Source organism: Aethalodelphis obliquidens, unplaced genomic scaffold, assembly GCF_003676395.1.
Source record: "Aethalodelphis obliquidens isolate GAN/ISIS:26980383/991018 unplaced genomic scaffold, ASM367639v1 scaffold3, whole genome shotgun sequence".
NCBI classification, from domain to species: domain Eukaryota; kingdom Metazoa; phylum Chordata; class Mammalia; order Artiodactyla; family Delphinidae; genus Aethalodelphis; species Aethalodelphis obliquidens.
In genome coordinates this window covers 6,923,803-6,947,475 of record NW_020837947.1, presented here as the reverse complement: position 1 = coordinate 6,947,475, position 23,673 = coordinate 6,923,803, and the positions used below count along the sequence as shown (strand labels likewise).

At 46.6% G+C, this 23,673-nt stretch overlaps 1 protein-coding gene across 11 annotated transcripts in view; it reads right to left on the bottom strand.

Annotated features, from left to right (window-relative positions):
- LOC113606908 (1-acyl-sn-glycerol-3-phosphate acyltransferase delta) overlaps positions 1-23,673 on the bottom strand; it is a 1,415,842-nt gene that overhangs the window by 158,818 nt on the left and 1,233,351 nt on the right. For 10 of the 11 annotated variants that reach the window (XR_003427759.1, XM_027081775.1, XM_027081765.1 and 7 more), the window contains exon 11: positions 9,201-9,318. Coding sequence is in view for 10 of the 11 variants with exons in the window: in XM_027081775.1 (XP_026937576.1) it covers positions 9,201-9,318 (118 nt within the window). In the remaining variant the exon portion in view is untranslated. Of the gene's footprint in view, positions 1-989; positions 3,578-9,200; positions 9,319-23,673 lie in introns of those variants that run through there. The other variant, XM_027081831.1, reaches the window with a different exon arrangement.

The window sequence follows — 23,673 nt, the reverse complement described above, 5'->3', positions numbered from 1 at the left end:
TAATAATAAGGAACACTTCCTGAATGTCTCCCGGGTGCAAGGCACTGTCTTAAGGGCTTTATGTGAATCAATCCATGTAGTCCTCATACCAGCCCCACGAGGTGGCTGCTGTTACTGTCCCCAGGGTTCACACCCAGGGGGGCAGTGGAGTCGCTCACTCAACTGCTTTCTCTGTCTTCGTTTCTAGAAACGTGGTGTTTCCTCAGAGCATTTCCTGTGATGTTTGGCACCAGGGGCCCTCGGGGTGTGCTGCTTGCCCCAGATATGTAGAGGAGCTCTCCAAGAATGTTCCATCCACATCACGGAGACACGGACTCCTTGTAAAGTGAACAATGCACAGAGCCAAAGAAGCACAGAGTCAACACACCCGCGCTGAGAGCAATGCAAAGTCACCCAACGTTTCTGCAGTGACATGGCAGAAAGTCCCGCGGTCTTTCCCAACACAAACTTCTGTTTTAAACAGTTATTAGAAAAGTTTGCTGAGAAGGCAGGAAAGTAACTGTTAGATTTTTAAGTGATGGTTTGCTTTTCAGAGCCCTGTCAAAAATTTTTTAAAATTTTATTGAAATATAGTTGACTTACAATGGTTGTGTTAATTTCTGCTGTACAGCAAAATGACTCAGTTACACATATATATTCTTTTCCATTATGGTTTATCACAGGATATTGAATATAGTTCCCTGTGCTCTACAGTAGGACCTTGTTGTTTATCCATCTTGTATATACTAGTTTGCATCTGCTGACCCCAAACTCCCAATCCTTCCCTCCTCTCCCCACCTCCCCCTTGTAGAGCCCTTTTAAATTTTGATAGCACTGGAGAAACTACCTAGTTTTAAAACAGCCGGGGTTCATCTGGAGCTCAGAATAGAGACACGATGGCCACGGCCTCACCAGGTAACCCTTTCGGGCCACGAGTGACACGTCCTGGGCTTCCCTCCCACACCTTCAGCATTTATTGATAACATGTCTTCAAAGATGGACTCAGAAACTCTTTGGATACTTTTATTGACAATTTGAGTACAACCTTAGACATAGTTGCCAAGTATTTCTTTACACAGTTCAGAGAAAAGTAAAGATTCTTCTGCAAAGACTTTATTTCTGTTCTTTTGCTAGATTCACAGTTTGTTGCACCATTCAATGCTCAGACATGTTCATTTATAGTGGTTTGTGATTCACACTCATTTACAGTGGCTGCTTGTTCTTTAACTTGTTTTAAGAATCAGTATTCTATTCTGAAAAGAAAAAGAAGGTACCACCAGGGAAGCAGCAGGGACCTAGGACGTCTACCGCCTGCAGGAGTGGAAGCAAACCTTGTCTGCCTGGCGCACCCAACAAACCATGCAGGTCGGGAGGGGGCAGTAACAGCAGAGTCATTAAACCGCAAAGCTGTGGCGGGTATAAGATGCTGGGTGCCCCCCTACAGAGGGAACCACCTGACTGTCCTGCCGGCTCCGCGTACGGAGCTGCTACCTGCTGGGACTGTTGGTAACTCGCAGGCAGGCCCCGCGTGCGTTCCAGGCTGAGCCCTGATGCCAGCCATGGGGATGTGGGGCTCCAGCCTGGTGACCTGCCTCTTTCTTATTTGGGAGACTGGCTCTCCACTATCTCTGTACCATCCATAGGCTCCCCGACAGGAGGTGGCAGCCTCTGGGCCGTGCTGGGGAGGTTGGATTTTCCGACGGAGTGAAGCCATGTGAGGCCGTTCCCACTGACGAGGCTGCCTCCGCCCTATCATTTCCCAGCTGCAGGACCTCTGAGGAAGACGGAGAGGGGGGACTGTCCCTGGATGGATGGTTAGGGACAGAGGGACAGATGTCCTGGGGGAGTCTGCTGGGGTCCTTCCCTCTCTCCCTCCAGCAAGGATTTCTGGTCCTACATCTACAAAGACAAGGCCTGCTACAGATTTCATAATTTCCAGGGTCTCTAAATCCAAAAGAAACCCTGTGCTCTAGTGAGAGTCATTACACCCTCAGTGATGGTCACGATCTTCCTGAGAAGGCGGGCGAGAACAAAGACAGTGGTTTGACTTTTCCATCACACGCTGTGCTGTGGAGGATGGGTTGCTGCATTCAGTGTAAACACAGCTCTTTTTGATGTATTGTGAATGCCTCAAAAATAAAAAAAGGATGAAAACTTGATCACCAATCCAATTCAAGCCATGTTAACGTGAGGAAGTATTCTCGTGTGAGTTTACATCCTAGAGAAAAGAACTCTGAATAACCCGTTGGGGGGGCAGAGCCCCGAGTGGGCTGTCCCGAGCCATGTTAATTACACTTATAATGTATTTTGGTTCCGTATCACCGCGATTCGTCCCCAATGACCCCCTTTATCCTTTTAGGCACATTTTTGTTGTTGTTGCAGTTTCCCTTTGCACTCTGCTGCTTTGACAACTTTAATCTGAATCAGATCTGAAAGGGGTCCAGAATAAAGTATTTTGATACAAAAAAATATAGTTAACATGGTCCAGGTGGACAGAAAGTGCATAAAATTTCATTTTGATGATCTGGAAACGCTCCTTCTTTACAGATTCTGCTTTAATAACCTGCATGTTTGTTAACACTGAGAATCATTATGAAATCATTTCTAAAAGTGTCCCCTCTAGAGGCACCTTATTCATTACATTGACAGTGAAGCCAGATGTATGAGCTTATTCTCCAAGCTCAAAATGAATGTTTAAAATCAAATTCTCGATTGTGTAATATTTTCAGAAAAACAATATCTTTCTAACGTTGCGTATAATTAAATGAAGTGAAAGTACACTAAGTTTTGATTTCTTCCCTATACGTTTGAACATTCAATGTTCAGATTAAGTTTCATAATTTCTCAGTTAGTTGACAAGCTGATTCGTGCAGAGTTGATATTTCATTAATGCAATACATAAAAATAGAATTCTTGGGGATAAACACATGGTTTTGACTATTGCCTGTGTTCTTTGGGAATAGATGCTTTCTGAAAATTTAAATAAGGGCATCGTTTTTTAAGCTGTGAATGTCGTTCTCAGAATCCATTGCAGTCAGTCTTAGAGAGAACCACTGACAATAGTTCCTCAAAACTAGTTCCCACCTCACCAAAGGCTTCTTCCCATTGTTTGCTGAAGGTAAAAGGCAGGTAATTGAACCTGAGAAATCTCTGTGTATTTTTCCAGCCTGACTTGAATTCACTCAAGAATGACAACCCGTACAAAAGGCGAATTGCGCTGCCATCTGTGCCCTGGTGTCCGCGTATTGCCGAGGCCTGCGAATACGTCCTGATGGTCTCACCATTAGCTTGGCTGTTTCCCAGGGGCACAGTGAAAGGGATCCTGGGAGCTTCTCTTATAACTGTTTTTGTGATTTTGGAAAGAACTTGAAGTGTGTGTGTGTGTGTGTGTTTAGAGAAAGGAGAAGTAGCAGATGACACGAGGACACTCTGTATGTTTCCCAGCGGGATGGCGGCTGAGTGCGCCTGCGTGGCCACTGCTCCAGCTACACGTCGAACCAGTGGTCCCCCATGCAGGCGCGGTTCCACTCCAAGCCGCAGTTCCAGCACCACTCGAGCTGGCACTGGGGCTGCGGGCACTTCATGTGCATGCACCCTCCTGTGGGCAGACAGAGGCCACAAATAAGCACCCGGGAAACACTCCCGCACCAACCTTCTGTTCCAGAAATGCTGCCTAACAGAATTATTGCAAGCCAAGAGCAGAATCTGAACTGAGGAAAACAAACCAGAAAGCCCACTGGGAAGTTCTAAAGTTCTGACATTCGTTAAGAAATGAGAGAATAACCTATATGGGAAAAAAATCTGAAAAAGAATGGAGATATATATCTGATTCACTTTGCTGTACACCTGAAACTAACACAACATTGTAAATCAACTATACTCCAATAAAAATTAGAAAAAAAAAAGAAATGAGTGAGATCGAAGCATGACATGTCCATCAAGGGCAAATTTTACTTGTAAATCTGAGTTTACTGACTTCTCTTAAGATGGGATTTAAAGACAAACGCTTTGTGTTTCACAGACGGGGTCGATTCCTTATTTAAATATACAGTAAATTTAATATTTTAAGTATACAATAATATATTTAACAATTTAATACATAATAACATCAATATATACTATGAGTAATTTTTACCATTTCTTCAGTGTTACTTGGCTTGAAAAAATTCATAAGACAGGAGTTGGGACAGCTGTTCCAAAAGCATTTAATAGTGAATAGGTTCCTTCATGCTATTCAAAATTTTATTTAAGATGAGGACAGCGAGAAACTAATGAATAATACTAGGTGCTCTACATCTGTTATGTCATTTATTCCTCAACAGCACCTTGTGAGATGAGGGTGTTAACTGGTTGTAGAATTTTCTCAAGGTCTCAAGGCTTTTAAGTGTGAAGCCGGAGGTTTAACCAAGATGTGTGTGATTCCAATGTTCTTTCTTTCATGGAACAGGGCCTTTCCAGTATGAGATGAAAAGTACCTTACTTTGGGATTCCCCACCTCCCCCATTTGTTAAATACTTTCCCTACTTGCTTCTGGGGATCAGACACCAAGTCTGCAGCGAAGTCAAGAGAAAGTTATTTGTATGAAATTATATGTAGAGAACTGTTTGTGAGTGACTTTCCCAGATCACCCATCAGAAGCAATGTCTTTCCTTGAATTCCACGTAGCACTGAATGTGCTCCATTGTTCAATTTTACCAGTTGTCTTGTTAAGCCATTTTTTCTTGCCAAATTTTCCAAAGAATTGCTTCAGTGCTGTCTCTTCTTTTTTTTTTTTTTTTTGTGGTATGCGAGCCTCTCTCTGTTGTGGCCTTTCCCGTTGCGGAGCACAGGCTCCGGACGCGCAGGCTCAGGGGCCATGGCTCACGGGCCCAGACGCTCCGTGGCATGTGGGATCTTCCCGGACCGGGGCACGAACCCGTGTCCCCTGCATCGGCAGGCGGACTCTCAACCACTGCGCCACCAAGGAAGCCCAGTGCTGTCTCATTTTTATATTAGAAGCTTGGCATGAGAGCTTGCACTAATATAAAATATTTATGATTATGTAACTAAAGGCATTTGTTGTAGACCAACTTAAGGGCATTTAAAATCCCACAGTTTTCTACTTCTTTTTGGTTTGCTTTAAAGATCATTTAAAAATTCAAATATGTGGAAAATAAAGGGAAAAACGTGTGATACTTTTCTCTTACTGTTTCCCAATTAGCATTACACAATTACAGGATTGTGTAATTTTCAACACATATTTATTCATTGTGCACTTAGGATGTCAATAATATAATAAATAATGTAATACTGTATAATCACTTAAATTTCTCTGGAATATCATAAAGAACGCTTAAGCAATGTATTCAAATTCAACGGACTATTAAGTGAGACTGAATGAAAGGTTGAGAATGTTTGCCTATTATACCAAAATCTTAACGGATCTGGAATACTAGCTTTAACAAGTAAGATTTTAGTATAGAAACTAGACTCACAATGGCACAGTGGAATAAGAAGAAAGGAAAGGGCAAGAGAGAGGATATTCATGTTGTTAACTTTCTTTTCTTCCCGGTGTGTAACATGGAAGGAATATGCTAGACCCCATAATTTGGAGAAGAGTCAGGGACTCCAATTCTAAAACCCTTGCCAGCTTAAACGTAAACTCGAGCAAGAAGCTGCTGACCACGCCGTGCTCATGTGTGGATATTTGCATGGAGAAAGTCTAGCTCCCCTCTTAGAGGATTCCGTCTCCTGACTGATGCTCAAACCATGAAAAGCCCCAACGGTGCACAGCCAACACACCATGGCCTGGCCACTCTGCCCTTAGATTTAATGAGCGATCAGAAGCTCTTGAACGACCTGAAGGCAAATTTAACGGGCAACAGACGCTTACTGCAGAGAAAATGAATCCTGAATCTCATCTGTTTGAGGTGGAAGTAAAGGAAGAACTTCCGGGGATTAAAGGGCGTTATAGGAGGGAGTGCCAAGTTCAGCCTGCGTTTAAAATGGAAATAATTCTCATTATCATGACAGCTTTGCTGAAGGAAGAACTACTTTTCTGGGATTCAGCTGAATAGGAAACAGGCTATGAATTTAGGTACAGAGCTAGATAATGAGACTAGCTTTTCTTGCTAATGGAGCCTAAGTTTGCTCTGGTCGTAGTGATATCCTTTAAAACAGTAGAGACTATCATTAATAAGCTGAAAGTTTCAGCTTTTCAGTTCATAGGTTAAAAATCTATAGGTGTGACCTCTAAGCCAGTGGGAGAATCAGGTTTCCCTGAAACGAAATCCAGTCCTGCCTAATCCCAGACTCCTAGGTGTGTTGTTACTGTCTGACACTTTCTCAGTACGGGTCATTCATCTCGAATTGATTCAAACAAAATTTTGAGAAAACATAAACCTTCCCTTTAGTCCTTCATGATCATACGCTACACGGAATCGTGAAGAAGCATTTTCCCTCAACAATATATTCTGTGCATTTTTTTGTTTTTTAATATATTTAGCTCTGCCTCATTCTTTTAAAGATTGCCTGTCCCTCTACCCATTAAAGAACACCTGAATTTGCTCCAATTTTTCATGATTTAATGATTCTGAGAATACTCTGGAACACATGTACCTGGACCTTTTGCAAGGAATCAAAATTCCAAGAGACAGAATTGCGTGTCCAATGGGGATCCACCTTTAACATGCTATCCTGGTTATTGTAAAGTGAACACACGTTTTGTTAAAAATTAAAATCAGTTGTAGACACTAAAACCAAAAATCTATAGGTGAAAAATCAGAGCTTTCCATGTAGAGTACATCACAATATTTCAAAGAAAGAACCAGATTAGGAAACATGTCTATAGTCAGGAATCACCTGACCCCTTCAATTCCACCTTCTGGGGCTGCAGGTGTGGTCTGACTCAAGGCAGGCCTGAGCACGTCGTTTTCTGGCCTCACAGCCCGGAGCGGTTCCCTATCTTACAGAATCAGGTCCAAGCCCTGCATGTCATTCCGGGCCCTACATTCCTGCCACCCACCACTTCAGCAGATGCTCCTCAACCTTTTCCAGGAACTCCAAACAGCTGGGCTTCTCGCACACGCCGGCACTGATGCTCTACCCTCCCTGCCTTTGCACCTGCTGGCTGCCGGGAAGGCTTCTCTGCCACGTCCTTGCCTGGCTCGTAACCCTGACCCTTATTCTCAGCTCAGGCATCATCTCCACCAGGAAGCCGTCTCTTAACCACAAGGTCTTCCTTTACTAGCTTGTTTTCTCTGTCATATTTTATAAGGTTATCTATTTATGTGTCTATCTCCTTTCCTAGCTCCTTTTAAATTCAACAAATATTTATTTATCGGGTACTCTTCTGAGGAAAGAGAGCCTCAGGGCCCACCCTGGGGCCGAGGGCTGGGTTTCACGCACAGCAGGCCAGCTCTCAGCCCTGACAAACCAGTGAGTACCTCTAGATATCAGAGTACTCTGGGGAAATATTGGACCGGGAAGTTTCCCTACCATCTTCTTTTTTTTTTTTGTCAGATGCAAAGTGTTTAATAGTGTTAATAATATGTAATAATAAGGGCGGCTAGTGAAGGCCCAGTGAAGAGAACGTGGGAAAAACAGTACCTGTGCTTCGTTTATTTCTCTGCTGAGCTAACGCTGCTGACCCTACCGCGCACGTACTGACGTGTTTCACACTTAGAAAGAAGTCTGGGTGCTGGGCTGGGATGGCTTTAAGGTGGATGGCATGGGTGCCCCGCCGGCTCCCGCGAGGTAGCAGGGCCCCTGGGAAGGGGGCAGGCCAGAGGAATGCTCTGAATATAGACTAGAGTTTGACTTCCAGCAACACTACAGAGCCCGGAGGGCTACACAGCGATGGCCCCCAGGCCACATGATCACACAGAGCAGGCATCAGAGCAGGGGGAGGTCAACGGGGGGAGGAAAAACCACAGCCACGAGCATGGTCGCGTCCCCAGAGCCCAGCTGGTCTCCCTCTAAGTGGCCTCCAGCGGTTACATGGGGCCACATGGCAGGAGGCAAGGAGCCGGGAGCCGGGAGGGGCTCCTTCTGGTAGGAGCTCTCTCAGGTCTCCCCACAGCTGTGGTGGCTCCCAGGGTGTGAGGATGCATGGACGTGACCACACGTGTAAGGGAAGGGAGACACTGCCCTGGGTATAGACTATCCCCAGGGAGAACCATCTGAATACGGACGGTGGTGTTTCTAAGCCCGTAAAGCTGTGCAAAGCAGCAGATACACGTGGGCTCCTGGGAGCCCCTGACTACGGTGAATGTCGTTTCATCCATCCAGAGGTGTCCCCAAGTTATCCCCTCCCATGCTTGAAATTTAGAGAGAAGCTGGTAGAAGGCAAAAGTCCCATTCAGAGACACACTCATGGAAAGGCTAGTTTAATGACGGAGCCAAGCGTCACCCCAACATAAGGCACTAACTCTCCTGCCACAGGGATGGTGAAACCAGAGCCCGGAGTGTGTCCCGTGTTCAAAGGGACAGGAATCACTGACGTGAAAGAGAGTTTCATGGCCAAAAAATTGCGAACCAACTGGTTACACCAAGTTAAACAGATTTCTTTACAAAAGGCATTCTGAACGGCTTGAATGTATGTTACGAATGGGGATAATAATAGCTTCCTTATGTGGTGTCTGCGAGGATTAAATGATCTGATACTCGAAGGGGACTTAGAACCAGCATTCAGTAAGTGCTCAGTACAAGTCAGTTGTTTTCCTTGCTGTTATTCTCCAAGAGGGGATACAGTGGCAAGCGAGAGCCAGATGTATGTGACGTGGTGGTACCTGCCTTTCCCCGCTGAGTATCTCTAGACACCAGAGTAGTGTGGAGGGCGCTCTGGGGGAAATACTGGACTGGAACGTCTCCCTAGCACTTGTTTTTAAAAATCAGGTGCAAAGTGTTCAGTAGTGTTAATAATAAATAATAATAAGGGCAGTCAGCGTTTCTCGAGTGCTTCCTCTGTCACGCACCGGGAGGCATTTGCCACCCACCATGTCATATGGTTCTATTGCTGCGGGGCAGCTTCTGTTATCAGCTCTATTTTACAGAAGAGGACTTGCAGCTTAGGAGGCTAAGAAGCTTGACGTGAGAGAGCTGAGACCCAAACTCTGGCCAGATGGCGCCAAAGTCCCAGCGCTGAACTCCCCAGCTAGCAAGCCCTCGTAGAGCCCCTGACTGTCCCAGCCACGCAGCCGACGCCCTGAGACGCCCCCACTTCGTGCCCAGCCCAGACTCACCATGTTTTTCCACCGGCACGTGGCAACGGGGACAGGGTTTAGAGGTCTTCTTGATCGTTTCTTTGGAGGCGTGCTCCCACCGAGCCCGCTCTGCCGTCTTCTCATCAACTCGGTAGGCCTGGGTGAATGAGACAGAAGGGGCTGAAAGTCAGATCTTCACAGTGGGCTCCAACGTGGGTCCCTTGAAACACTGCACAGGAAGTTCTTAGAGACGGAAGTGCCTTCAGGCAAGAAGCTCAACAGTAAACTCACTCGACAAGTGGCGGACGGCTCCGGCCATGCAGGGCCAAGCACCAACATGGTTTCAGCATCTAGCCTGTGCCTACGAGCTAAGACAAGACTGCAGTTTCGCAGTTTGAGTTCCTCTTTTTTTATGGTCTTGAATAATTGTAACACATAACATCTAGTGGGTGCTTAACATGCAGGCAAGGTGACACATACGCTTAAAACCTTCTTGCTAGACGCTTCATCAGGCGAGTGTACTAGTTTTTATTTTACATCGAGGACTAGACGTGTCAAACAACCGCCCCCAGCTGACAGGCAGCAGAGTCCGTGTGACTCCAAAATCTTTGCTTTAAACTTTCTTCAACATCTTATTATCTTTCATTCCTGCACCTGGACAGGAACGTGGTCACAGACAAGACGGGGCAGGAACAGGGGGGTGAAGCTCATATGACAGAGGAGTGGCAGCAGGAATGGGGAACAGCTAGAGGTCGAGATTGGGCTCTGGACCCACAGCCGCCTGGGTTCCAATCCCAGCTCCACCTGGGTGCGTGGCTTTGGGAACATTCCTTAACTCTCTGCAAGTTCCCATCTCAGATGGAAATCAAAATGCCTAGTGCATGGTGGTATCAAGGATCAGGTGGCTTAATTTCTTTGAAGGTTCAGGACGAGTATCTGACACACGTTACCTGATAACAGAATGACCTCCAGACCTCCAGCAAGCTCTCAGAAATGTTTGCTAACATTATTCAAGCCAGAGGAACGAATCACCCCTGACTCATATACCACGAAAAGGAGGAGGGATTTCAAAGGAGCCGCCGAAGGTATTCTGTGCCTGTCTAATTGTTCAGACACTACAATCTCTTCACTTACTTCAGTGTTGAATGACACATGCAGAAAAAGAATTGGTACATTTTGGGATTTAGTACAAGAACTCTGTGGTCTAGAAGTATATTTCAAAATGTTAATCCAAACAAAACCCTTCCTTCTTGGCCTCTATGGTATTAAATTATTTTCTTCTATGCTTTAAAATTAATACGAACGTGCGGGGCATTTTATTAATTTGTAATGACTCTTAAAACATTCCCAGAGCTATTTTTAGATTAAGAAAGTACTAAAAATGACTTAAAATATAAATTAGTGAAGAAATCAAATGACATGAAATGCTCTAATACTCTGATATTACTCTAATAATAACATTGATGACACTTTACAAAGTTGTAACACATTGTTTTTTACACTTTGATCTCCATCATTTCAGTGGCCCATCAAAGTAACCTAGAGAAATCAGGCAGCTGTCAAACTTATTCTACAAAGGAGGCCTCTGAGTAGTAAAAACGCCAAGCGCCAGGTTTCAGGCTGCTCCCCTCGTGTATAACAGCACCAGGGCCGATCAAATCAAAAATCTGGAAAACCTGAAGGATGGAAACCCAAACCAGAGATGCTCACACACGGGGTCTCCACCAGCACCATGGTCTCTGAGCAGGTTTTCTAGATGGTGAGAGTGAAAGCAAGTGGTGTTGGGATGGCTGTGCTCAGAAACGACTGTGTCAGGGCTTCCGTGGTTGAGAATCCGCCTGCCAATGCAGGGGACATGGGCTCAGTCCCTGGTCCAGGAAGATCCCACATGCCGCAGAGCAACTAAGCCCAGGTGGCACAACTACTGAGCCCACGCGCTGCAACTACTGAAGCCCACGCACCTAGAGCCCGTGCTCCGCAACAAGAGAAGCCCCCGCAGCGAGGGGCACACGCACCGCAACGAAGAGTAGCCCCCGTTCGCTGCAACGAAGACCCAACACAGCCAAAAAGAAACGACTGTGTCAGTAAGTAGAGCAATCATCCTCAGATACCACAGTGCAGAGAGGGACCTAGATCAGATGTGGAATCTGGTGAGTGGATCCTTCATCCCAGATACGAATCCAATTTTTATCATTTCATCATTAGATTCTAAATATTTTTGAAGTGTTTAAGTTTTCACTCTTTAAGAATGAAGTATTAGGAGGTAAATAACTGTGTTTACACCTCGTTTGCAGCATTTAATGGTTTTTATGGTAATTAGTATTTATTTTTCTGTTATTTCCAATAGAAAGTGAATCCATCCAAGGCCAAGATCACGTTTGTGTCTTCTTCTTCTCTCCAGTGTCTGGCACAGTGCATGGTACCTAGCAGGCACTCGGTACATTTTAGCTGAGTCAGTGAACAAATGACACATCCCATGAAGGCAGCAGCCTGACAATCGTCTGGAACAGGACCCCGTGAACCAGCAAGGGCATGTGGGGTGCATCCCTGATGGTGGTCATTGAGGTGAAACCAATTTCTTTCTGTTAATCAGCTCTCCCGTTCACAAAGGAAACTTCCTTTGTAACTCAGAGGACGTCATGTGATTTGTAAATACTTTGTTAGAACGAAGCAGAATCAGTTTAACACTAAGAAGCAACCACAGGTCACGGAAAACTTCCTTTGGCTCTGGGACAATGTAAAGACCACTCATGGCCCAGAGCCCAGTGATAAAGCTGTGATGAATGAGAACCGACACAAGATTTAGTAAGTAGCTTTGTGTCTCAAGTACGCGTCTTCCAATCAGCTCAGATCACGTGTGGTCCTAACCCCAAGTGAACATAGCAAATACCCTTCCCGATCCTATGTCCCCAGCTTCTCTTTTTAAGGTTCAGGAGCTTGTAATTCTGTAGCAGTGGTTTAAAATTGCTTACTGGAGGCATACAGATCAGAGAAATATATAATGTTACTTATCAAAGACTAATTTGAAGATGCCACTTTTCAGCAATATGGCGCACTGCATGCTAAGTGCAATTTCTCCGAGGTCTATATACCTAAAAATGCTGGATGAAATATGCAAGAAAAGTTTTTGCTTAATGGTTTATCTGATGGAAAAGTCAGGAAAATCCCTGAAGGTTAGGATAAGAAAGAGAAAATCTTACTGGTACAGGGAGGGAGGAATCTGGTGTTTGCTATGGGGCTATTTTCCTAGTCCCAGGCTGCCCAAGGCCTGGTCTTTACAAGCAGAGATGGGACCTGGGCCAGAGCAGGGTGGAAGGTGGAAAAATTCTCCCAGAAGAGAGAATTGATAAAGAATTGATGAAAAAAACTTATGTGCTGGTCTCAGCCTTCGTCCTATGGTGGAGCAGGTCGGAGAGACAAAGTTCCTCTAAGAATTCCCAACCACTAAGCCTATGCACAGCGTTTGTGAAAAGAATTCATACCACTTGATTAGGTTAAAAATGGACTCACGCCAAAAAGTTAATTTGAAATACTCCTGGATTGGCAGTATACCCAAGAACCTGGCTGAAGCAAAAATATTTTCTGTAGAGTAATGCACTTTAAAAAGACAAACCTCAAAAAGAAAAAAAAAATCACACAAATAAAATTCCAAGAAGTCTGGGATCACACTAAAAAAGTCACCAAATACAGGCGAAAACAAGCTACCATGAGTGAAAGTGGCAGAAATGCAAAACTGCAGAACTTGACCAGCAAAGGTTGTGGAGATTGGAATGATCAGATGCAGAGTACAAAATAAATATGTTTAGTAATACAAATAAATTTATTTATGAAAAAATTAGACTCATAGACATAGAAAATAAACTTATGGTTACCAAAGGGGAAAGGGTGGGGTAGGGGGAGAGGGATAAATTAGGAGTTTGGGATGAACAGATACACCTACTATATATAGACAGATAAACAACGAGGATTTACTGTATAGCACAGGGAACTATATTCAATATCTTATAATACCTATAATGGAAAAGAATCTGCAAAAGAATCTATAGATATGCACACACATAAATGTATATGTATGTATATGTATAACCGAATCACTTTGCTGTACACCTGAAACTAACACAATATTGTAAATCAACTGTAGTTTAATTTTTTTAAAAGTACATCAATAAATTAAATGGCATGGCATCCCGTTCCTCATATGCTCATGGAACCAGCTCTCTTGTCCTCTGGCTGGTTTTCCCATTGATTCCATGAAGAACACAGAGCTGTGTCTAAGAATCGTGCCGTGACGGCTACAAAGCTGTAATAGGTTTGCAGTGAGCAGCTGCAGAGGGAGGGGACATAAGTACACATACAGCTGATTCACTTCATCGTACAGCAGCAGCTAACACAACAGGGAAAAGCAATGCTACTCCGATAAATAAATTGATTTAAAAAAAAAGAAGTAACAGTGACCATGTCTATTATATTAGGAGGCTGTGCTCTCTGTCAGGAGCTTGGAGTAGATCATTTAATTTAGCGATTGTAGCCTTCCTAATAGGTAGGGCTGCTGTCAACTATTTCAGAGGAAGAAACCTCAGTTTCAAGAAGCAACAGAACTTGCCTGCGGCCACAGAGACTCAGCAGCAGGTTCAGTGTATAACCCCTGGGCTCTGACTTCAGACCCTGTGCTTTTGCTGCTACAGTTTCTTTCACGATGACGTCACATGTTACAGAGAGGACTAAGGGTTGAAGGCCATGGCACTGTCACAGAGTGGTTCCACACCCTGAGGCCGAGGGGCGGGAAATCTCTGCTTCCTCTGCGCCCAGCCAACGCCCTCACTCTCCACCACTCTTTGACCCACTGCTGTGTGGCTGGATCTCACTTCTGCCTGACCTGCTGAAACTATTCTCAGAAAGGACACGAGTGAGGCCACAGTTGCCAAAGCCAATGCCTTTTCTCTGTCCTTTTCATCTCTGATAGTCCCACTGCCCCTAACACTGTGGGCTTCCTTCCTCCTTGGTAGAACAGAGCCACGGAGAGCGCCCAAAACCTCTCAGGAGGCCTCTGCCCGCATCAACGTTATTCTTGTTTCTTCCGCGTCTCCCACTTGGATCCATGTGGAAGGACAGCCAGAGACCCACCTCTACTGCTGCTGGCCTAACTGACGTGGGGAACAAAGAAACACAGCTCTGGATCACCCTCATGTGCCCAGATGACTGTGTTAGACCTTCGACTTTCAATCCCTGGGGAAAAGGGTTGTCACCAAGTCTCTTCTGCTGAGATCTCTGCTTAGCATCTTTTATGAGTATCCTTGATACTGATATTCAAATCCTTCTGGAACGATAGCGAACAGAGGCCGGATGCCCACTGTTACAGGGTCACCTAGGGATTTAGGAAACACACGCACACCTTTGCCTGTGCTCACACCTGGAGATTTGGATTCGGTAGGTCTGGAATGGGGTCCAGAAATGTGAATCCTTAAAAACGCCCTGGGGGCTTGTGGGGTGCAGGGAGGCTTGGGAGCCATCTCACTTGGGCCTGGAAAGCATGTTTAGTTGGATAAACTCACCCTCTCTTACGCCTTTAGTCATCAAGCTGTGAAGCAGTGGGTTGTCATTGTGCTGCCAGGAGGTGAAGGTGGTTGTCACTCAGCATTATCGTCCTACCTGTGATTAACTGTGGCTCATATAGGGCAGTGTGACACTTAGGTTAATTGCACAGACCTTTGTGCCTGCTTTCTGTTCACCCTTCGTGAGGAGGAACGTGTGTGAGTGCGATTGCGGGGGAGGGGGCGGGATGCGGTGTGGGTGGAATGGGACAAGTCTCTCTTCTTACATAGTTGATGGCTAAAAATAGCAATTTCCTACAGTCTCCTATATACCTTCAAAATTGCCTCAGTAAGGTCAAGTATTGGCATGACAGACAGTCTGTGGCTCAAGAAGGGACCATGGGTTTTGTTTATAAGGTGATCATTGTTAAGTGAACACTTAGAGGTGTCCATGTCATGGGAAGTGGTTCAGAGCAGGGCTTTGGAGTCATCAGTGCCTGGGTTTAAATGCCAGCATCCTTCTTTACTTGCTGGGTAACCATGGACAGACACTGAGCCTCAGCCCCTTCTCATCTGCATGTGTGACGAATACAGTCCACACCTCACAAGGGTGGTCGCGAGTCAAGAATACAAGCGCTTAGCAAATAGCCTGGTGCCCCGTGAATGCCAAGTTCGTCTTTTCTATGATCATAACCATTATCTTGTCATAACTGTCCTCACCTCGCATTTATAGAGATGAGACTATCAGACCGTAGGAGTTTGTATAAACCGAAAAGACTGCTGACGTCTCCTTTAAAAAACACAGGTAAACCAAAGCAAAGCGCCCCCACAGAGGCTTTAAAATTTGTGCCTAGGAGACCCTGTTAATACGTATGCAAGTTAGAACAACTTGAGAGAATGTTCGCATTCATGTCATCTTTCCTGCTTTAGGAAGCTTATTTGTGACATCTGTTTAGTCAATAATCAGACAAGTATATCCTAATTCTAAAAGTCACTTTAAATCTATTTTCCAAAAAGCATCAGATTGCCATGAATCCCTGAAAACAGCTGGCTTAATTCAGATTGTGAATGCTTTCAGGTGAATGCCGACTTTGAAATGTTCACCTTTATCATCAAAATTGCATGCCCAGACAGCACTCACTTGCCACATCCTTACTGAAAACTCCCACCTCCACAGAAAGAAGCGGGTCCCAACTTCCCCAGAGTCACAGCACGGTCAGGTGTTCTGGTCCAAGACCCCTGCTTGTGAGCAGCGCGCCCCCTGCTGGTGAGTCGGACCACCGCATTCCCCTTTCAGGCCCGAAGATTCTTGGAACTATTATTACTCTCTCTTTTCGGGGGAGTATATGTATTTATATAGTATTAATTTATATAATAAACATATACCAGAAATAACTACTCTGTATATCTTTATCTCTATGTGTATTCAGAAAGAAATCACTTAAGTGCTAGGATGTAACGGAGCGTCTGGCCGGGGCTGCACTCTCTGCACTAAGTTCCCAACTTCCCGGGCCACGCTCTCAAATTCAGTTTGGAAGAATATAGTTGATGATGGCATTAACAGTGGTGATTTCTGTTCTTAGTGCAATGGGTGGTACCAAGCACCACTTGGATCGCCACTTAGACCTTATATAGCCCTGCCCCGCGGGACCTCGACTGCTTCGCAGAGAGGAAGGAAAGTAAAAAAATAACGTCTATTAGCATATTTTAAGATTGATGGGGAAATGGGACAACATAAATATTAAGATTATTAATAGGACATATATACACTACCAAACGTAAAATAGATAGCTAGTGGGAAGCAGCCGCATAGCACAGGGAGATCAGCTTAGTGCTTTGTGACCGCCTGGAGGGGTGGGATAGGGAGGGTGGGAGGGAGGGAGACGCAAGAGGGAAGAGATATGGGAACATATGTATAACTGATTCACTTTGTTATAAAGCAGAAACTAACACACCATTGTAAAGCAATTATACTCCAATAAAGATGTTAAAAAAGATTATTAATAGGTATCATTTAATGGGAATTTTAAAGTTCTTTGTGTTCAGCTATTATCACACATTGACAAATGGGAAAAACTGCACTTGAGCGAGGAAGATAAGCTAAGTTGTATCCTGGATGATGAAGATCGCTAGTTCATGGCTTGCTCAGGTCGGTAATGACTAAAATTATCAATGTAGAAAGGATTCTGAATGTGGAAGCATCACTAATGCACAGAGGAAGCCAGAGCAGAGAACAAGCTTGTCCTTTGTGTAAAGTGTAGATACTCTGGTACAAAGCTGACTGTTATTCTTTGCTAGAGCTGGCACAGAAATCCCTTCATTCAGCAAATATGTGCTGGACGCCTGTGATGTGCCAGGCACTGTTCTAGGTACCAGGGCTATGCAAACAAAAGAGATGATCAACAAACAACCAACGAAAAAAACCTGCCTTGTAGCGCTTACAAGTTAGCAGAACAGTGGTTCTTAGCCTGTGGCTTGCATTAGTACCACCTGGAGGCCTTGTTCAAACACAAATTGCTGTAGATCTCTCCCACCCCCACCCCCACCCCACCCCGCCCCCCGAGCTCGCCAACAGCCTCCTCCCAGTTTCTGGATCAGTAGGTCTTGACATGTTCCTGGGTGATGCCCAAGCAGCTGGTCTGTGGACTACCTTGTGAGAAGTAGCAGAACATCTGCATACAGTGCAGTCAACACAGATACAAGGGATTGTGTGTGTGTGCTAGAGCACACGTTGTCTCGAATGTGGACGTCGAATCTCTGCAGCCTGATGTAATCGTGTGGGGTGTGTGTGTGCTGGAATGAGGATGGATGAGGAAAGAACCACCTTGTGTACTGCACACTGTAAACACTGCACACAGGCTCCACACTAGGCGTAATGCATGCATTGTTCATTAAATCCTTTTGAATTTACAACATCATATTACAGATGAAGAAAGCAAGGCTTGGAGAGGTTACATAATTCACTTACTGATGACCACAGTTCATGTATCAGTTAGGGTTCTCTAGAGAGACAGAACCAGTAGGATACATATGTATGTATAAAATATGTGGATTTACTTTAAGGAATTGGCTCATGGGATCGTGGGAACTGGCAAGTTCAAAATCTGTAGGGCAGGCTGGAGACACAGGTGGAGTGTCTATGTTACAGCCAGGAGGCTGAATTCCTTCTCATCTGGGAAATCTCAGTCTTTGCTCTTAAGGCCTTCAAGTGATTAGGTGAGGCCCACCTACATCACAGGTCATCTCCTTTACTTAAAGTCAGCTAACTGATGGTAGGTGTTGACCACATCTACAGAATACCATCCCAGCAGCACGGAGACTAGTGTTTGACAAAAAAAACCGTGCAACGTAGCTTAACCAAGCTGACACACAAAAATCAACCATTACAGCTAGTCACGGCCGAGACTCATTTTCAACACCAGATCAGTCTGACTTCAAAACCGTCCTGCCTGACCACGGATTCCTCATAGGATAGGGATGATCATATAAGAGATGTACACTGAGTTCTGGCTGAAAGAAATTAAAGGTAAACTTGGAAAGCAACAGCAATAAATTAAAATGTGCTGACCCTTCACGCATGTGTTCGGCAACTGCTTCATTTCATAAGAGGTGATCAGGGAGAGCAGATGAATTATTTTCCCCACAATTGGTCTACAAGCCCTCCTGTCCTGCGGATGGCAATATATAAATACATATATTCCCCCCCCGCATTTTAAATCAATCAGTGAATAAAGGATTCACTGAAGGCAGGATCCAGTTCTTAGTTTTTCAAGTCTGTACTTCACTCTGAGATGCTGCGCCTGTCTTGAGTCTCCCCCCCCGCTGTCAACTGAAAGCAGTGAACACTCCTTTTTCCCCAGGTCACTTCACTTGTGGCCACCATGTCTTAAAAAATATATGATTTCCCCTAAGGATTTAGCGCCATCTGGTGGCTGAGAGGAGCTCTGCAGGTATTTCCCCTCTTCCTGCTCGAGGAGGAAATGCAGGGAATCTCCAGGGCATGTCTTCTTGGGGGGAGATGAAACAGTCTCCGGTGTGTGTGCGTCCGTGGTGAGTGGGTATCTGTGATGCGTATGGTGAGTGTGTATGTGAGGTGTGTGTGTTTGGTGTGTGATGTACGTATGTGTTGTGTGTGTGTGTGGTGTTTATGTGGGGTGGGGTGTGTATGGGGCATGGGTGTGTGGTCTGTGTTGCGTATACACATGCAGATATACCACATATGTGTGTGTATGCGATATATGTGTGTTGAATATATTGTGTGGTGTGTGTGTGGGGGGGGTATATGTGTGTGGTAACACGTTTCTGTAAAAATACTTTCCACGTGATGGCATTGTTCCAACAGCTGCTCCTGAGTCTGGGGCGCAGGGTCTGGACAAGCGGGTTCAGGTGAGGGCTGTGCTTTCAGGCCTCCTCTAGCGAGCCGGCCAGGACTCCTAAACCCACGTGGATCCAGAGGGCTCGGGGCAGCTCCACGTAGGCTCCCCACGCGGGGAGGCAGCCGAGGTGGGGACTCTGGCCTGGTGTCTACGAGGAGGGCTGAGCTCCAGCTGGGACCGGGGAGATCGTGTCCTTCAGTGTGGACACCAGGCTGCGTGGAACTCCTGGGGCTGGGGAGGCGTCTAGAAACCCCCAAGGGAGAGAGGCTGAAGCCCCAGGCAGCGCTGCGGGCAGCCCAGTTTCTCTCTCTCCACTGATGGCCCCAGAGAAGAGAACAACTGCTGGAGGACAGGAGGGGCTGTCGGAGAGACGGAGCCCTGGGCCTGCGTGGTAAGAGTTTGATGTGTGAATGAGTGAGAGTGTGTGTGTGTGAGAGTGAGTGTGTGTATGTGTATGTGTGACTGTGTGTGAATGTGAGTGTGAGAGTGTGTATGTGTTTGTGTGACTGTGTGTGAATGTTTGTGTGTATGTGTGTGTGTGAGTGTGTGTGTGTCCACACGCTGAAGTGTGCCTGTTTGTTTTTCAATGTTGTCTTTCATTTTCTCTCTCTAGTGCCTGACATTTTTAGCATTCAGCCTTAAAATACCCAAACCTCAAAGTTGTACCATTCTGTAGTACTTCACAAGGCATAAAATCCTTCACATACATTCTCTTTCCATTGTTTGTAGACCTTACTGGCCCAGTGTGGCAGGTGAGGAAAAACACTGTAAGAATTGAGAAACTTGCCCGGAAGTGGAGGAGATCATTGCCTGTCCTGAGCAGTAGCCCAGGGCCATTTCTGCTCCCCCGGGGCCAACAGACCAAATGCTTGGGGAAGGCACTACAGAAGCTCCGATGTTGTCTTCTGCACCCGTTCTCCTCCTTCCTATTGGACGACAGGCGGACGATGCGCCTGCGTTTCCTGGGCTCTAGCACCGTCACTACGTGTCTGCACGTCTGCCACCCTACACATCCAGGGTCAAGGATCTGAGCGAAGTGCACTGATAAAGCCGCATTACCTAAACCAACAGGCGATTCAGGAGCTACACTCCCAAGCAACTGTGGACCTAGACCTCTGGGGATAATAAATTCCCCCCGTCTCCCGATTCTGGGGCTGCACCTGTGTGAACAGCAGTAAATGGCCAGGAGATAAGTCTGCAGTGAGTCAGCCAACACACCCAGGAATCCAGTCCTCCTGGGCCATCGCTGCTTTGCTCTCCTTCTCCAGGGCAGGCACGTCCCTCAGCCTCCGGTGGTAGAACCGGGGAGGTTGAGGTAGGGGTCCTGGGTGAGGGGCGATCAACTGGAGATGATTAATCGGTGTCTTTATCAGCCAAGGCTTCCCTCTGAGGTGGTCTACGCATCTACTCCTTTACCCGCCGAGCACCTCTGCTGAGATGTCCAGAGTGAACTCGTCATCTCTCCCGGAGCACCTTGCTTCTGTCCCTGTGTTTCCTCTCCCAGTGAATGGCACTGTTACCCACCCAAGTTCACCCAAGGTGGAAATTTGAGCATTGACATTAACTCATTACTGCTCTCATCCTGTCCTCTAATTCATTGCCAAGGTCTGGAACCTACCTCAGACCCACCACCCCTCTGTATCCCCGCTGCCCTTGTCAGCACCCCGATGAGTCTCTCGTCTTGACTCTGCTGGTGATCCTTAGCTGCACCGCAGCCCTGCCCCACCTTGGGTACTGGTTTCCCCAGCTGCGGGCAATTTTGGCTGCATCTCTGCTGAGATGCTACACAGGACTTTCCCTAAGTCAAAGCACTGCCTCATTCCTTGTGGAGGTGGGGACAACGCACACCCAATGACCAGCTGACGTACGGATGGACGGGGGCTAAAGTTCGGCCTCCAGCCCCGCACGCAGGGTGAGACAACTCTCAAGAGCCGCCCCGCCTCTAGCTCCCCTCATCTCCCGTTGTAACGGCATCGCTTCAGCTTCTCCCTCCGCTCTGTCCTGCTTCCCTCTCTTCCTAAGGTGTCATTCCTGAGAGCACGCCCACAGACACCCCCTGTCTGCCAGACTCAGAGGCGGTTTCCCTGGGACGTGACCTACGACAGCTGGTATCAGGAGTGGTCCTAGGACGCAGACCATACGATGGGGCAGGGGACAGAGTTGAACACTTGCCAGCTGGCTGCCAGAGAAGAGGCCATTCCCTGTGGGACACGAGCCCTGGAAGCTTTGAGTGGTGTCAGAGCTGCGAAGGGCTGTGCCCTGGGTTGGCTCCAGTGCAAGCAGTCCTGTCTCTGGGGCCATACAAATAGGCAGACCCCACGGTATTCAAGGTGTGTGTGGTGGGAAAAGATGTCGCGTGGAGTTCATTGCAAGCCAGTAAGAGAATCACAATGGCAATGTCTAGAGTCCTGAGCGGCGCTGTTTGGAAAAAGCTCCCAGCGTGCTCCTGAGCCCCACGCAGCTGGAGCGTCAGCTGCAATCCTTCACGAGAGGAAGGTGGCGCATCCAGGATGAGGACGAAGAAGACAAGGAGGTCTGCATAGAAGGCACGAGGTCTGCATAGAAGGCATGAGGTCTGCATAGAAGGCACGTGGATAGAACTGTGAGAGCGGGCATGAAATACACAGCATATTAATGCCCACAGGAGAGCATCTGCCACAGAAAGGGGCCTTCAATTAGTAAGTAGAATGGTCCAGCCAGTTGACGTCAGCCAGCCACACCCGTGCTCGTCAATGGGCTCCTGAATGGAGCAATCACGGGGGCAAGATGGCAGCTCTGCTCGGATCCTATAGCTCCGGCTTTCACTTGCCAAGTCTGAGGTAGCTACTGCCACTGCCAGTGTCCCACGTGCCGGCAACATTAGGTCCCCAGTACGGCACATCCTTCAAGGAGGACGATCTGCCTGCTGATGTCAAGTTGATTATATTTTTACCGGGAGAGGTAAAAATTCCATCTTGACAGGAACTGACTCCTATTCTAGGTATGGGTTTGCCTTTCTTGACAACAGAGCCTCAGACAGAACCACCATCTGAAGGCTTCTGGGATCTTGTATAACATCACATTGGACTAAGGAAACCCACTTTCTAGCAAAGGGCGTGTCACAGAGGGCACATGACCATAGTGCACACTGGTCCTGTCACATATCCTATCACCCAGAAGCTGCTGATCTGACCGTGATCGGCCTGCCTTTCAGGATGCAGTAAGTGGAGATGAGGTGCTATTCTTTATTTTTTTAAATTTTATTATTATTTTTTAACATTATTGGAGTATAATTGCTTTACAATGGTGTCTTAGTTTCTTCTGTATAGCAAAGTGAATCAGCTATATGTATACATATATCCCCATATCCCCTCCCTCTTGCGTCTCCCTCCCACCCTGAGGTGCTAGATTTACACTCTAAATAAAAAGCCACAGTACGATACCGTGTCTCCAGTAGGTAGAAGACGATGGTGGGAGTAGGAATGTAAGCCCCACTTATTATTACTCTCAGTGACCCACCTGGGAATCTGTGCTCTACCTGGGCAACTTGGAGCCTTGCAGATACAGAGGCTCTGGTTTCCACAGGGAAGATGCTTCTACCAGGGAACACACCAAGAATTCTATTAAACTTCAAGCTACAGCTGCCATTTGGTCACCTTATGTGTTTACCCAGAGACTGGCAGGCAAGGAAAGGAGTCACCTTTCTGGCAGGGATAAGTGACCATTAGGAAAAGGTAGGGCTGCAGCTATGGAATGGAGGGAGGAGGAATACGGTTGGCACCCAGGTGATTCACGGTGGCATCCCTTGGTGCTCTCCTGCCCAATCTGGATAGCAAATGGTCACGCTCAGTAGTCATGGCTTTAGAAGGGCAGGTAGGCAGGGGTTTGGACCCATCAGGGATAACCTAGAGGTGCTTGCCTGAGGGTGAGGGTGAAACAGTCACAACCCGCAGCCCAGCGGCAGGGGTGTGAGCTGTAGTTCAGCCCGCTTACTTCCCTCTTGCAAACATCCGTGGTCTCTTCCTCATTCTCTCAGCAGTGCAAGGGGCGGACTTTAGTGAGTGCTGTGAAACTGGCCAGAGCAACTATTTCCCTGGCCGCTGGGTATGTTGGCAACACATAGCTCTCGGCTAAGTCTCTATCCAGGGATTGCCCTCAGCTGAAGCAGGCGGCTTCTTCCCCCAAGGTCCTGCTCCCTCCTGGGTCGGGGGAGCTCACAGCCAAAGACTGGTCTATGTGAGGGGGTGTAAACTCCTGCCCTCCTGTCCCCCTTGATGCAGAGCAAATCTGAAGGACCATCCTAGCCCCAGAGCTCCTTACAGGACTGGCTGAGGCCCCTGCTGCAGCTGTACCGCAGCTCACCCCCTCCCTTTGCCGTCACCCTGCACAGAGCTAGTCCTCAAAGTGCCCTCCCGTACCTGCACTCAAACCTCAAGGGTCTCAGAGTTGGCTTCCTAAAAACACAACCTATTACGATTCCCTCCTGTTTTTCCTATTACAGCTGGTGATCTTTCAAAAACATCAATCTGATGATGTCAATCTCATTAAAATCCTTTAATGCCTTCTCACTGCCCTTAACTCTAACCTCCATAACCTGACTCATAAGACTTTATTTGCTGAGCGCTG